This window comes from Psammomys obesus, unplaced genomic scaffold (genome assembly GCF_907164565.1).
Source record: "Psammomys obesus unplaced genomic scaffold, mPsaObe1.curated_primary_1811, whole genome shotgun sequence".
In the NCBI taxonomy this organism is placed as follows: Eukaryota; Metazoa; Chordata; class Mammalia; order Rodentia; family Muridae; genus Psammomys; species Psammomys obesus.
The window spans coordinates 3,357,021-3,372,139 of NW_026585626.1; the positions used below are offsets into that span (position 1 = coordinate 3,357,021).

General features: G+C 46.0%; 1 protein-coding gene across 2 annotated transcripts in view; it reads left to right on the forward strand.

Annotated features, from left to right (window-relative positions):
- Positions 1–15,119, forward strand: part of Clic5 (chloride intracellular channel 5) — a 140,090-nt gene that overhangs the window by 49,064 nt on the left and 75,907 nt on the right. The window contains exon 1 of one of the 2 annotated variants that reach the window (XM_055612394.1): positions 2,158–2,571. The exons of the other annotated variant lie outside the window; for it this stretch is intronic. Coding sequence (XP_055468369.1) covers positions 2,509–2,571 — 63 coding nt within the window. The 5' untranslated portion in view covers positions 2,158–2,508. Of the gene's footprint in view, positions 1–2,157; positions 2,572–15,119 lie in introns of those variants that run through there. 2 annotated transcript variants of the gene reach the window in all.

Genomic DNA, 15,119 nt, shown 5'->3' on the forward strand with positions numbered 1-15,119 from the left:
GTTGCAGAAGCCCATGCCGGGTCCAGGCTTCCTTTCTCTCTCTCCCTACAATTTGTGGATAAGATGTAAGCTGTCAGCTACCTCTCCAGCGCCATGCCTGCCTGCCTGCCACCATGCTCCCCGCCATGATGTCATGAACTCACCCTCTGAAACTGTAAGCAAGCCCCTACTTAATTGTTCTTAAACTAAGTTGCCTTGGCCCTAGTGTCTCCTTACATCAACAGAAAAGTAACTAAGGCAGCACCCTTGGAGGGGATGGCCCCAGTGATCCAATTGCCTCTACTACTAGGCCCGACCTCTCAGAGGTTCCAATGATTCCATGGCCGGAGCCCAGTCTTTAGGACATGGACAAGTGGGAGACAGTTCAGATACAAACTCAGACCCATCTGCCTGGTTCATTTGACAGCCTGAGGTTCCTTTCTGTGACTATTTCACTGAAACGGATTTCAGTTTCCATTAAGATTAGGACCAGATCTTCATTTTCCTCGGCGTAGTGTTCGCTGAGTGAGAAAAGCAGTTAACTGAGTAGTTGAGGGTGAAATATCTGTTTTACCTGTATCCAGATTCTGACTCAACCATTTCCTAGATTGAAGACCAGAGTTTCTTAAGAACTCCATGCCTCAGTTTCTCCACCCAATGTCTTCCATGATTGCTCTCTGTTTCGTATTGAGGCAAGATCTTTCTCCTGAACCCAGGACCTGCTCATTCTGATGGTTTAGTCTTCACTGCCAGAGCCCTGGGAACAGAGACAAGCCACTCAGCCACTCAGCCAAGCCACGGAGCCAGCCCAGCAGTTACGTAGCTACTGGGGATCCCGACTCAAGGCCTCACGCTTTCCTGGCACGTGCTTTTCATTGAGCAGCTCCTCAGATCTGCAACTACTTTAAAAACAAAGAAACAAAAGGCAGAGATGTCAGTTGGGAAAGAACTTTAGGAAACCATAAAGGAATATTTATTGAGAACGTTATCATACTCTATGATTAAGCGTGCCCTCACCACCCCCAAGTACATATCCAAAGGAAATGTGTCCAATGCTGTAATGGCTGAAAGAAACCAGAGTCGCTAAGCTCAGCCTACTAACTCTAACTCTCACCTTAGGCATTTCAAGTTTGGGTAACAGATACCCTGGTCACGGAGAAAGGGAGAGAAAGGGGCAATCACTTCTGGTGGTGTCACTAACATTTTATTCCTTCATCTGGTGCTGGCAAGAGCTGGTGAAAATGCATTGAGCTGTACATCCAGGATAGGAGCATTTTTTTTCTCTCTGTATCATAGTTCACTAAAAAACAATAAGGAAAAGCTGGGTGTGGTGACACACCTGTAACCGGCATGTAGGAGGTCAGAGGCAGAAGGATGAGAAATTCCAAGATCAGCTCAGTAACATAGTGAGTTCAAGACTAAGGCTTGCCTGGGCTATACCTGGAGGGGTGAGAGAGAGAGAGAGAGAGAGAGAGTGTAGAGAGAGAAAAACACAGAGAGGAGATAGACAGGAAGGAGAGAGAGAGGGAGGGAGAGGGTGGGAAAGAAGGAGGGAAGGAGGGAAGGAAGAACTGATACAAGGAGGCAAGGAGAAAGGGAGGGAGGGAGCAGAGGAAAGCAAAAGGAAGCAAGGCGATTGGAGGGGGGCAACTCATAGAGTTGAAAGTCTCAGATCTCTGGCTCAGGTGCACCTGACCCTGTTGGCTCACCCCTGTCCCTCACAGGCTCCTGCCCCACCCCCTGATTTGCTCAGAGCTAAAATGGCAAACTCTGTGAGTTCAGGATCTTCTTTCCTTGCTCCACTCTGCCCTGCCTGCCTTGAAAATTCGGAATTTGGGTATTCAGAGAGTAACTTGGGCTAGCTGAACCGCTTAATAAAAAAAAAAAAAAAAAAAAAAAAAAAAAATTAAAAATTAACATTTTTTGAAAACCATGGAGTCTCTATGTCCTCCTCTGCCCCGCCCCCCTTCCTGTCCCTCCTTAAGCCCTGCAGGGCATGCTTTTGGCTTTTGACTGACTGCCTTGGCCACCTCTGAGCTTGGGCACTTAGGGGTCTTGGGTGTGACCAGGCCCAGCGGATGCCGAGCTCCAGGGCGCCCCCCTCCCGCTCCCCAGCCCAGTCCCCGCCCGGACTGACCCCGCCCCGCGGCCGCGGTCTATTTTGGGCTCACCGGCGGAGCAGCGCGGGATCGCTGACAGTCTCGGATCCTGTGACACCTCCCAGCAGCCAGGCACTTGTTGCTCCCGGACCTGTTGTCAACCCCTCAGCTCGCTGTTCCCTTCAGCCCCCTGCTGGCTCTTGGAGTCTGCTCTTTTCCCTGTGACACCTGGGACTCCGATCTCTCAGACATCGCTGTCCTCGCTGGGAGAAACTGATGAGAAATTGGTAGACTTTAATAATAATAATAATAATAATAATTGAAACACCGCACCGAAGAGAGGTCCCCGCTGTGAGCAGGAGCCCGAAGCGCTGCAGAGGTGGCGCCTCTCCGGCCCGGGGTCGTGGCCCGGGGCGCCGACGACGAAGGCATGACAGACTCAGCAGCAGCTAATGGGGATGACAGGGACCCCGAGATCGAGCTCTTCGTGAAGGTAGGTCGGCACTCGCGGGCCTCCCTCCGGGGCTGGCAGTGGCGAGGTCTCAAGTGTCAGGGCGCAGATCCCTCTGGGACCCTCCCTAGGGAGCGCAGCCCGGTGCCCTAGTGGTTCTGCAAGGGACTCCCGGGAGGCTGGAGTGAGCTTCCACCTGACAGATGCGCTCTTCTTGGAGAGTTGACCCGTAGTCTGTCAAACACTGTAGGACAGACAGGTCACCACCGCGGATCCTGAGCCCCTAGAGAAGTAGATCCTGAGCTCCAAGGGATGCCAGCAATACTGGCTGATCTTGAAGGATGTCACCGATATTAGGGACAAGGGAATCTGTCCGGACAAGTAAACTTTTCTTCTACAGCGGAGGAGGAAGTAGGGGGGAGGGAGAAAGAGAGAGAATTGATAAAAAACCATCTTTTGCAAAGCAAAAATAGCGTTTTCTAGGCCCCCTCCTCTTCTATTCATACGTAAAATAAAAGTGAAGACCACAAAGCTCTTGCAACTTGTAGAGGAGGAAAAAAAAACAAAAACACCCGAACGCCCCTGGTTTCCAGCTTCCTTAGGACTGCAGGACAGTCTCAGGTAACCAAGGAACCTGTCAATCTCCAGCAGCGACTTACAGAACCAAAGCAAGCCCCCTCTCTGTTTCTTGGGCGCTCTGTGGGCATCGGCAGGCCTGAGACAACAGCTGTATTTCTTTTGCAAGCTGCGGGAGGAGGATAGGGGCCTGATTGATCAGCGCTCCTTGAGGACACTGCAGAAGCAGAAACCTGGAAACCTGAGGCGGGAGCAAAGCAGAGTCGCCAGGACTTGTCAGGGGAGAAGAGGGGGAGGAGGACGCCCTGCTGCCGGATTACCTAGACCTTTCACAAAGGGAAATAGGATCTCCCAGGGAGGCTTTCCTAGAATAGAGCTCGGGTCGCTGAGAACACACTTGGGGACGTGCATATAGCTGGAGGCAGAAGGGGTTAATTTGCTCAAGCCACGGGTTTTTCCAAGTCAGTTCTTCTGCAGAAAGGTTTAGGTTTGTGTAAACCTGAAGAACAATATCTCCTTCTTTGGCACCTTTGAAACCACACACACACACACACCTCAACACACATATTGACTTTCTAAAAAATATATATAATTTGTTACAGCTTGTTTTATGTCTACAAAGTGGTCCAGATCTCCAACAAGCAGGTTTAGGCTTGCTGACAGACCTAGGCAAGGAACAAGGCTCTAGGGCCTCCCGGACTGGGCAGGATGGGGTCATGGAGGCCAGGGCACCCAGGCACACCTCAGGGAGGGTGAATGGACACAGCTTTCACAAAACCTTGCTGCTTTCCTTAAGAGAGCCGTTCTTGGACGTACTCACATTCCCTGGGAGTAGGAACTTCAAGTGTCAGGTTCCCTGAGAGATACTTCAAACACAAATTGGTTCTTTTGAGCCGGTGGAGCCCTTTGCCCTGTTACTAAGCGTGGAGACCAATTCTACCTACGTCTTTGGAATTCCGTGTTGGCAGCATTCAGAGATTTTTGTCTACTTAATATAAAAAAGCTTTCTCTACAGCTCGAGTAGCCCCCAAAGAATTCTAAAATGGCTGTGTTTGTCACCTGCTTTTTCCTTAAAGAGAAGCAGTTAGTAAGAGCCAAGCAGACCTTTGTGGCTCTAAGAATAGATTGATGCCAGAGCTGTGTTGATACCCATCCTTATGTTTGAGCTTCTGGTTACTGTTATGGTCACAGGGTATATATGAAAGCTTGGTCAGCCTGGCAGTGCTGGCATGGCCCTTTAATTCCAGCACTTGGCGGGGGTGGTGGGCAGAGGCAGGGAGATCTCTGAGTTCAAGGCCAGCCTGGTCCACAAAGTTAATTCTAGGACACCCAGGACAACACAGAGAAACCCACTGAAACAAAACTAAACAAAGAAAACAAGCAAACAAAAACTGTATGTGAGCATGCTGCTCTGAGCCTTCAATGGTGTCTTTTTAGGGAAGTAGGTGCCTGGCTTGCAGAATCAGACTTTCCCCCAAATCTGAAGTTTCTCCGTTCTGGATTCCCACAGAAAGAAAGTCTCTGGGTTCTGGTGTCAGGGAGCAGAAGTGCTTTCTGAAGGGGAGAGTGTGTTGGTCCCTATGAAGTAACTGAAGTAGAGGAGGCTCCCTCTGGAGCCATGATGGGTGTCATTTTCAACAGCCTGTGACACAGTTCGGCACAGTTCGGCACAACACTGGGACTGCCATCCTAAACTGCTGCTCAGTGAGTTTCCAAGACTGGTGTTCCCCTGCCATGCAATCAGTGCTCATCAGCTGTGTCTACCGCAGTTAACAATAACAGTCACAGTAGTGACAAACGGAGGCCTTCTAGGCATGTGAAGCACAGCGAGGCACTATCTCATCCGGTCCTCATGTCCATATTCGGGAAGATTATTTCACTCCTGTGTGAAATGATGAAAACAGTTCATTATGACCCACAGGAGCTTGTGATACTTGCAGTCACAGCACTCAGTGAGCTGAGCTTAAAAGGGAACAGGAAAAGGGATTGTGTCATGGTGCCTCTGAGCAAACATGTGCTCACAGGACTGTGTGAAATGCTCTGAAGTAGACGGCAAACCGCCTTCAGGTTCGAAGCTTAGTTCTGGTACTTCATATTCCAAATATCCCGTCCTTCCCCAGAGGCTAAAATGCCAGTCCTTGTACTGTTTCTTTACTGGCAGATCATATAGCCCGGGTTGGCCTTGAACTCCCTATGTTCCTAAAGATGACCTTGAGCTCCTAAGCCTTCTGCCTCTACTCCTGAATGCTAATGAATTCACCATCATGCCCAATTCACATGGTACTGAGGGTCTAACCGGGATCTCATGATCTCATGACTGCTAGGCAAGCACTGTACCAGCTGAGCTCCATTGTCATCAGCCCATTGTGTTTTTGTGTGTGTGTGTGTTTGTTTGTTTTGTTTTTTTTTTGACAAGTTAGACTCTCTCTGTTACATTAAAACCTGCACCCAACTCATCTGTCTCTATAAGCTAGGTGGTGCTGAACAAACCACTCCACCTCCATAATCTTCTGTAGCCAAACATGTCTGCAACTCATAACAGTGACGATAGCAATAATAATAGCAATCCATTGTCCAAGCCAAGATACCTGGAGAGTGAAGGGAACAGTTTCCGGTGCCTAGCCTGAGAGAATACACCTGTACGGGACTGTTTGGCTCTGTAGTGCTCTGGGTAGGCAAAGGCACTCGCCACCAACTTGCTGTAGAAATTCCATAGGGACAGGCAGGTAAAAGAGCTTTATAAACTGAAGGTGGCTACCAATGCCTTGCCTCCCACCTTCTGATTAGTCAACTGGCAGGTAGAGCCTCTCTGGATCTGTGTGTCCCTGATTTCCCTTGGAAAGCCGGAGCCTGGCTCCCATCTCACTTTCGGGGATATTTTAAGAATGGTTGAGTCCGCAGCTTGGACTCTGATCATCAAGGGAGGGTACCAGGTTGGAGGGAACATCGAGTATGGTTTGGAGAAGGAAAGAATAAAGAGCAAGGGAGTGAAAGCAAAACAGAAAGCAGTTTGAGAGAACAAACACAGGACATTCTGAGCAGGCTAGATCAAGATCTCCCTCCACTCTTAGCCCCACCCCAGATTCCAGATACAGAAGGTTACCAAAGAGATGGGCTCTTGGTTACACTCACTTCTTGGGACTGGGGGTACTAGCAGAAACTATGGATTTTAAACCTTGGAGGCATGAGCAAGCCGTTTAGGGAAAAGTTAAAAAGCTCTTGGGACAGGACATTCTCCAGGCTGGTGACATCAGTCCCCACGGGCAGAGCCCAGAGCAGTGTTTTCATTGCTACCTGGGGATGACTCCAGTGTGCAAGCCTTCTGGATAACCAGGGGTAGGCACAGAGCAGGCAGCTTCTGCTACAGCTAAAATGGTGTGTTAATATCCCAAATGCCTAGTAAAGTTGGGGCTTTGCTGTCAGGAGGGCTGTGGATAGAAAGCTCAACTCAATTAACAATTGCTGACAGGCTGGTTAGTAAGCCCCTCCACAGAACTCTGGAACAGTCCAAGCATGGGTGCGGGCTAGTCAAATAGTCATCAGCAACAAGTGCATGTGGCAGGAAAATAAAACAATTCCTCTGATTGTCTGATGGGAAGGACTAGTTGTGCTCTTGGGTGGTGACCCCAAAAGCTCTGACAGTGGAGCAGGGCATCATGAGCCAAGTCATGAGTATGGTCATCTGGTTTCCAGAACAGGCAGGATGGAGTCCCATGGTGGTCCCCGAACAGCCATCAGCTGCCGCAGTGCTCTGGCTGCCTGGTCCCTCTGGGCACCTGACCTAAGCATAAGCTATGTCATGAGGTGTGTGTGTGTGTGTGTGTGTGTGCGCGCGCGCGCACAGGCTTGTGCTTTAGGTATATGTTTGTGTGGATGTGTGCATGCATGTACGTTGGTGCGTATGTACACGTATGTGCATGCATGTGGAGGTCAGAGGCGTCTTCCTTGATCGCTCTCTACCTTATCCTTTGAGAAAGGGTCTCTCAGAGAACCTGGAGCCCATCCAGTCAGCACCAGGGATCTGCGTGTCTCTGCCCCACCAGACCTGGAGTTACAGACACGAAGTGTACCAGGCTTTGACTTGACGCCTGGGGATCTGAATTCAGGTCAAGTTTGCAATCGTAACACTTCACCAGCTGAGCCATCTCCTCAGCCCTCTTCCAGATTTTTCTAATCCCTCCACCTCATTGGCTACTTGGTTTCTCTTTCTTGAGAGTCCAAGCTTATGATCTACTCTCTTTTATTTTTTTTTTTTTCCTGAGGGATCCTCTCTGGTAATGACTGGACAAGGCACTGGTCTATGAGCGTAGCAGACTATCATTAAGAATCATTTGATTTTACACTAGATCTCTGGGCTGTCTGGTCTCTGGTTCTTGGTTACCCAAGCAGTGTTGGGTATGGGTTCCTTCTCTTAGAGGGGGCTTTAAGTCAAATCTGTCTTAGCCTCAGCCTGGGCTTTTTGGGGATTTTCATAGGACCTGCTTGACCAACAACTCAACTGACTGCAACCCAAGCCCATGCACTGGAAGCCTTGCCTGGCTACAAGAGATGGCCATGGAGATTCCACATCCTCCATTATTAGGAGCGTTATTAGAGTCCCCTTGATGAATTCCACTGATAATTGCTAAGTTTCCACTGTCTCCAAATGTCCCCAATTCCAGCTGTGTCTCTCTGCACTCCCTCCCACCTCACACCCTGCCCCTACCAGATTCCCAGTGTTTCTGTCCCCACTGGCCCCTAGTTCACCTGTATAATCTATTCCATTTTCCCTTCCCAGGGAGATCCCTGCATTTCCCCCTAGAACCTTCCCTGGGTCTATGAACTGTAGCTTTGTTTTCATTTACTTAACAGCTCATATCCACTTATAAGTGACAACATATCATATTTGTCTAGCTGGGTCTGGGTTATCTCACTCAGGATGATTTTCTTTTTCTAGTTCCATCTGTCTGCCTGCAAATCTCATGATGTCATGATGAGTAATACTCCATAGTGTAAATGTACCACCACGTTTTGTTTATCCGTTCTTCTATTGACAGACATCTAGGTTGTTCCAGTTTCTGGCTATTATTGATGAAGACACCATGAACATGGTTGAACAAGTGTCCTTGTGGTAGAATTTGGTGTCCTTTACATATAGCAGGGTCTTGAGGTAGACTCCCAATTTTCTGAGGCACCATCATATTGACTTCCATAGTGGCTGTACAAGTTTGCACTCCCATCAGCAATGGAGGAGTGCTCCCCTTGCTCCACATTCTTTCCAGCATGAGGGGTCTTTTGTGGTATTGATCTTAGCCATTCTGACAGGTGTAAGATGGAGTCTCAAAGTAGCTTTGATTTGCATTTTCCTGATAGCTAAGAATGTTGAGCATTTCTTTCAGTGTTTCTCAGCCATTTTAGCTTGCTCTTTTGAGAATATGCATCCCATTTTAAAAATATAATTAAAAAATAGGTTATTTGGTTTTTTCTATCTAGTTTCTTGAATTCTTTATATAACTTGAGTGTTAGTCCTCTGCCAGATGTGGAGTTGGTAAAAATTCTTTTCCATTTTGTAGGCTGCCACTTTGTGTGATTGATGGTGTCCTTTGCCTTACAGATGCTTTTTAGTTTCATGAAGTCCCATTTATTAATTATTGATTTGAGTGTCTGAGCTCTTGGTGTTCTGTTCAGGAAATTGTGTCCTGTACCAATGAGTTCAAGACTATTCCCTGCTTTCTCCCCTGTCAGGTTCAGTGTAACTGGTTTTATGTGGAGGTGTTTGATCCACTTGAACTTGAGTTTTGTGCAAGGTGATCAATATGGATCTATTTTCATTCCTTTATGTGCAGACATCCAATTTTACTAGCACCATTTGTTGAAAATGTCTTTTTTCCAATGTATATTTCAGGCTTCTTTATTTAAAAAAAAATCAGGTGTCCATATGTGTTTGTATTTATGTCTAGGTCTTCAATTCAATTCCATTGTTTAATATGTATGTTTTTATGCTATACTGTGATTTATATTAATATAGCTCTGTAATACAACTTGAAATCAGGAATGGCTATGCCTCCAGAATTTCTTTTATTGTACAGGATTGTTTTAGCTACCCTAGGTTTTTCATTTTTTCATATGAAGTTGAGTATTGTTCTTTCTAGGTCTGTAAAGAATTGTGCTGGAATTTTGATGAGATTGAATTGAATCTGTAGATTGCTTTTGGTAAGATGGCCATTTTCACTATCAGTCCTACTTAACCATGAGTACGGGAGATCTTCCCATTCTCTGATACCTTCTTTAATTTCTTTCTTCAAAGATGTGACATTTTTCCACACAAGGCTTTTACTTGTTCAGTTAGAGTTACCTGGAAGATATTTTATATTACGTAAGGCTATTTGTAAAAGGTGGTATTTCTCTGATTTCATTCTCAGTCTGTGCTACTGACTTTTTTAGTTACTCTCGTATCCAGCCACTTCACTGAAGGTATTTATCAGCTGTAGGAATTCTCTGGTGAAATGTTTAGGCTCACTTATGTAAACTGGTATATTATCTGAAAATAGTGACTTCTTTCTTTCAATTTGTATTCGCTTGATCTGTCGTATTGCTCTAGCTAGATATTCAAGTACTATATTGAATAGATAAGAAGGAAGTATAAAAGCTTGTCTTGTTCCTCATTTTAGTGGAATTGCTTTGAGTTTCTCTCCATTTAAGTTGATGTTAGCTATAGGTTTGTTATAAATAGCCTTTATTATGTTGAGGTATGTCCCTTGTTTTCCCAATCTCTCCAGGACTTTAACCATGAAGGAGTATTGGATTTTGTTGAAGGCTTTTCTGTCATCTAATGAGATGGTCATGTTTGTTTTTTCTTTCAGTATATTCATATGGTGAGTTATATTACTGGTTTTCATAAATTGAACCAAATCTGCATCTCTAGGATGAAGCCTACTTAATGATCTTTCTGGTGTATTCTTGTATTTCATTGTTTGCAAATATTTTATTGAGTATTTTTGCTTCAATGTTCATGAAGGAAATTGGTCTTTAATTCTCTTTGTTGAGTCTTTATGTGGTTTGAGTATCAGGGTAACTGTGGCCTCACAAAATGAATTGGGCAATGTTTCTTCTGTTTCTATTTTGTGGAATAATTTGAGGAGTATTGGCATAACTCTTCTTTGAAAGTCTGGTGGAATTCTGTGCCAAAACCATTTGACCCTAAGCTTTTTTGTTGCTGTTGTTGGAAGATTTTTTAAGGACGGCTTCTTGTACATTTATAAGCATCTCCTTCCTTTAGCTAGAAAATTTTTCTTCTATGATTTTGTTAAAAGTATTTTCTGGGTCTTTGAGCTGGGATTGTTTTCTTCCTCTACTCCTGTTATTTTTAGGTTTGGTCTTTTCACAGGGTCCCAGATTTCCTGGAAGTTTTGTGTCAAGAACGTTTTAGATTTACTATTTTCTTTGACTGATATGGATATATACATTTCTTCCATTGTATCTTCAATGCCTGAGAGTCTCTCTTCCATCTCTTGTAGTTTCTGTTTGAATTCCTATATTTTTCATTTCCAGATTTTCTTCGGTTTGTGTTTTCTTTATTGCTTCTATTTCCATTTTCAGGTCTTGAACAGTTTCATTTGTTTCCTTTAACTATATTATCTTGGCCTTTTTAAAGGGATTTATTCATTTCCTCCAATTGTTTGTGTTTTCCTGGCTTTTTTAAAACAAGGATTTTTTCATTTCCTCTTTAAGGACCTTTATCATCTTCATATAGTCAGTTTTAAGGTCTTGTGCTTCAGCTATGTTGGAACATTTAGGGCCTGCTGTGGTAGGATAACCGAGCTGTTGTAGAGGCACACTACCTTGGCTGTTATGTTCTCATGCTGTCCTCTAGGCATCTGGGTTTAGGATGGGTCTAGGCAATGCTTTCTGGGTTTGTCTTTGTTGGGTGGGTGCTTTATTTCTTGGTTTCTGTTTCTTCTATGGGTATGTGAAGAGTGTGCTGGCTATGTGCTGCCTGATTTGCTGTTCTGCTCAGTGGTGTGTTCACAGAAAATGGCTGCTGTTGGTGGGGGCTGGTATACACGGAGGAGTGGGAAGAGGGAGGTTAAGAGGGGATGGTCTGTGAAAGCCACAGGAGATGTGGGCAGGGGAAGGGGAGCTGCATCTTGTGATCTCTTGCAGTGTTAGGGATGAGATGGAAGGATTCGGTATAGGGGAACAGAGGGAAGAAGGAGAAGGTCTGCAGGTAGCCCATATGGTTTTCTGGAAGGTGTCATGATCTGCTCTCTCAACATGCCAAAACTTAATGTCTATGTGCAGCATCAGTGCTTCCTTTCCAGGTAGTCAAAGGTTGAATGGTGCTATGGCATGGTGCAGGGTGACCATGGGCCTGCAGAGGCAGGAATCTAGTATCAGTGACATCAACTCCTGCTTCCCTGACCCTCTGTGCTCTGTCTTTGGGTACCTACCGGCTCTAGCCTGCTAAGTCAAAGTCAGTGAAGTTAGACAAATATTTAAGTTGAAAACTTTTCTTTTTTTGCTTCTCTTTGCGAGGCCAGGTGTTAAGTAGAAAAATGTGATAAGTGTCAGGCTGTGGTTTTTCTAGCTGCAAGGGTTTTAACAAGTTGTTTGACACTCTGGGCCATAGTTTTCTTCCTTTTTTTCTTCTTTCTTTTGCTTTCCTTCCCTCCAACTAGTGCAGTGCCACTAACAGCAGTATGTATTTTATGGGTTTGTTCTGCTGTGTGTAAATTTGTGTGTATAACAGGGCCTTCTCTTCAGACCCTGTGTAAGACAGCTAGCCAAGTCAAAATCTTTAAACTTCCTTCCCTTGGATGGCACAGGAAGTCATAGCTTAGTGTCACCCACTGGTATCACTGATGGAGCTGTAACACAGACCGAGCAGCTGGCCCTCAGGGCAGCCATCCCTAGATTCCAGTCCTCTGACACCGGACTGATGTTTCACCAAACAGAGGTTGTTGTTTAAAGGGTGTGGTTCATGTCCCCACAATAGAAGTCTCCTCACTGACTCTGGAAGTTGCTTCTTCCTGTCATTTGCTCCCTCACTCAACAAAGCTTCCAGTGAGGATGGGATTTCATGGCTCTGTTCCTGTTTTTGGCTCTGGACTCTGGGAAGAGTCTCTCAGACTTGCCTTTAACTTTGACTCTTGGGTGAGAGAGAAGAGTCTAGGCCCTTTGTTTCTGGAGGTCCCCTGGTTTCCTCTTCAGATTTTCCCCACCCTCACAAGGACTTGCAAAGCCTGCACAGGTGTAGAGACTCTTGGCAAAAACACAAACACGCATCAGCTTCCCAAAGGTGTGGGTGTGTAAAAGGTTTCTCACCATCCAGGAATTTCTGCTCTACACGCTGAAGAAATGCCTCCGCCAGCCTCTGGGGGAGTTAGAAATGTGTATCTTTTTTTCCTTGAAAGATGATTTGAGTTCCAAGATGTGAAGTTATTTAAGGACAAATAAGAATTTTCCCCTCAGAACTGAAATGAATCCTTCATTTAAAAAAAAAAAAAAAGGTGCTTTCTAGAAGCACCCTACAGCATTGCTGCAGAAGAGAAACCTGGATTTTACTTATTGTTAAAGTAATTTACTTATTGGTAAAGCCTGGTGAGGACTGAGGGCCCAACCTGGGATGCATGGACACTTCCCAAGATTTTTCTCCATATGATCTTCCTCAGTCTTTCTCCCTAGAGAGTTAGATGTAGGGAGGCCGAGGAGAGAGCCAGGCAACTGTCTCCTTACAAAGCTACCCTGAGGTCATTTTGTGGTTCACCCAACAAGAAGAGCCATTGGCTCAAACCTGGTGAAAGGGACTAAATGGGAGATCAAAAGGACAAAATGAAAGTTGGTCCCTGCTGAAGCATGCATTTCACAGGATGGAGGCGGCTAAGGGAAAAATTCTCATTAGTGTGAATCATCCCACATTGACCTCAGCTGGACCAGGAAAGGGAGGAATGCTTTGACTTTTTTTTTTTTTTTCTATTTGCTCTTCTTCTCTTGTGATTTTTCTTAATCACACAGGAGTGACAACCAATTTTAAAAGGCAGGCAAGTGGGAGATATTAGTTAAAGAACTTGAGTTAGGGCTTTGGGGGATTTCAGATGACTGATGAAGCAGTTGGCGAAGCTGTTTATTGAGCACCACCCCGTGCCAGACTCTGAAAGCTGAAGGAAAGTGAGGGAGAGGTCCAAACCAAATGGGACCGCAGCAGTTCAGGGGCATGCAGTGAGGTGGAATGCAAATACATCACAGCACGTAACTGGATACAATTTGAGGGGTGCAGATGGAGAGACCCCGGTGGCTTCTCATGGAGGGATTCCGACACTGCTCTGGGAGGAAGTGAGACCCTCGGTGAGCCTTGAGATGTGATCGCAGTTCAGGATTCTCAGGTGGCTGGGATTAGGCAAGCAGGTGGAAGGAGTTCAAGACCCAGGGTTGTCCGGGGCTGTCTGCCAGGAACAGGATCTGCAGAAAGGCTGTTGGAAATGAGCCATGAGAGGAGGGGATCACGTTTGATAGTGCGCCCTTGTAAACATGGGCTGTGTACACACACTGCTAGTGACTTTCATTGTTATCTGCTGTGCTGTGTGATGCACTGTGATGGTAAGGAACTCGGGGAAAGAAGAACTGGATCCTGGTCCTGCTCTCCCACATGTGGCTTTCCCTTCCATGCAGTGGGATCAGCAACATAAGACCTATCATCTTCTATATGTTCTGAACTCTAGAAGTCATCTAGTGTACCCAGCTCTGAACAGACAGTCAGACATTTCAGAATGTGTGCTGTGTGGATAGAAGGAAGAGACACACAGCTGCTACTTTGCCACTGCTGTGGGCATGTGCATCATGGCCACAGGAGAGCAAGGAGAACCTTGAAGCAGGTGGGACACTGCAGAATTCTTCTTAGAAGTCTTTCCAGGGAGCTGGAGAGACGGCTTAGTGGGTAAGCGCACTGAAGGACCCGGGTTCAAATCCCAGCAACCACATGGCAGCTTACAACTGTCCGTCATTCCAAGATCTGACCCTCTCACATAGACATGCAGAACAAACAACAATGCACATAAAATAAAGGTAAATACATTAAAAAAAGAAGTCTGTCCATACTTGAGTAGACCCTCATGGCAGAGGATGCTGCAGGAGAGGGTAGAGCATAGAGGAGTTCCTGGGAGAAGCCTGGGTGGCATGTGAGGAGCATCAAAGCCTCATGGTGACATGGTGAATTCATCTCGAGAGGGTAGTGTTGCCCTTTGGGAACAGGGATATCACTGACTTGACATCACGATCTAAGGTGAGGTCAGTGCACTGAACAGAGATGAAGTCATTGGGCTCTAGACCTCCTCTTCACACTGAAACACCATGAATCCACGGTAAAACGGGGCGATGAGGAAGAGAGTTGTCGGTCGCGAAAACATTTGAAGCATGGGACTTGAAATTATATATAAACCTTCACGAGCGTGCTCAGGTGATCAGGGTAATTTGTGTGAATTTGGACTTCTTAGAGCTATGGCTGAAGAAATGCACTCCCCCTGGGAGGGCACATGGAGATGTGGGGGGGGGGCAAGAAGGACTGTGTGTTAATAAAGAGGGAAGGATGAGGCACAGGATGAGTTGGTAAAGGAGATGAAACGATGAGGGGTAGGAAGAGGACAAATAGAATGCTTTAGGTGGATGAAGGCTTTGTGTGAATGAAGGCTTGGAGGCAAGAAATACCAGGCTGTGTTCTCTAAGAAGGAGCATCTCTGCATGGCTGGGGCCAAGAGAATGAACATGGAGAATGTTGGGAGGGCAGATGGAGTTATAAGCAAGGGTTCTAACACAGATTATGGACTACATGGCTTTGAAACAACAGAACTGTATTGCTTGGTTTTGTTTTACTTATTGCTGGGAGTTGGAAGGCTAAAGGAAAGGCATTGGCAGATTAGATGTCTGATGAAGACCTGTTTTCTGGTTCAGAAATGGTATCTTTGGGTTGTGTTCTCAACTGATATGATGAGCAATTCCCAGCAGCTCTCTGCTGTCCTAACTACCTGCCCAAATCCCTACCC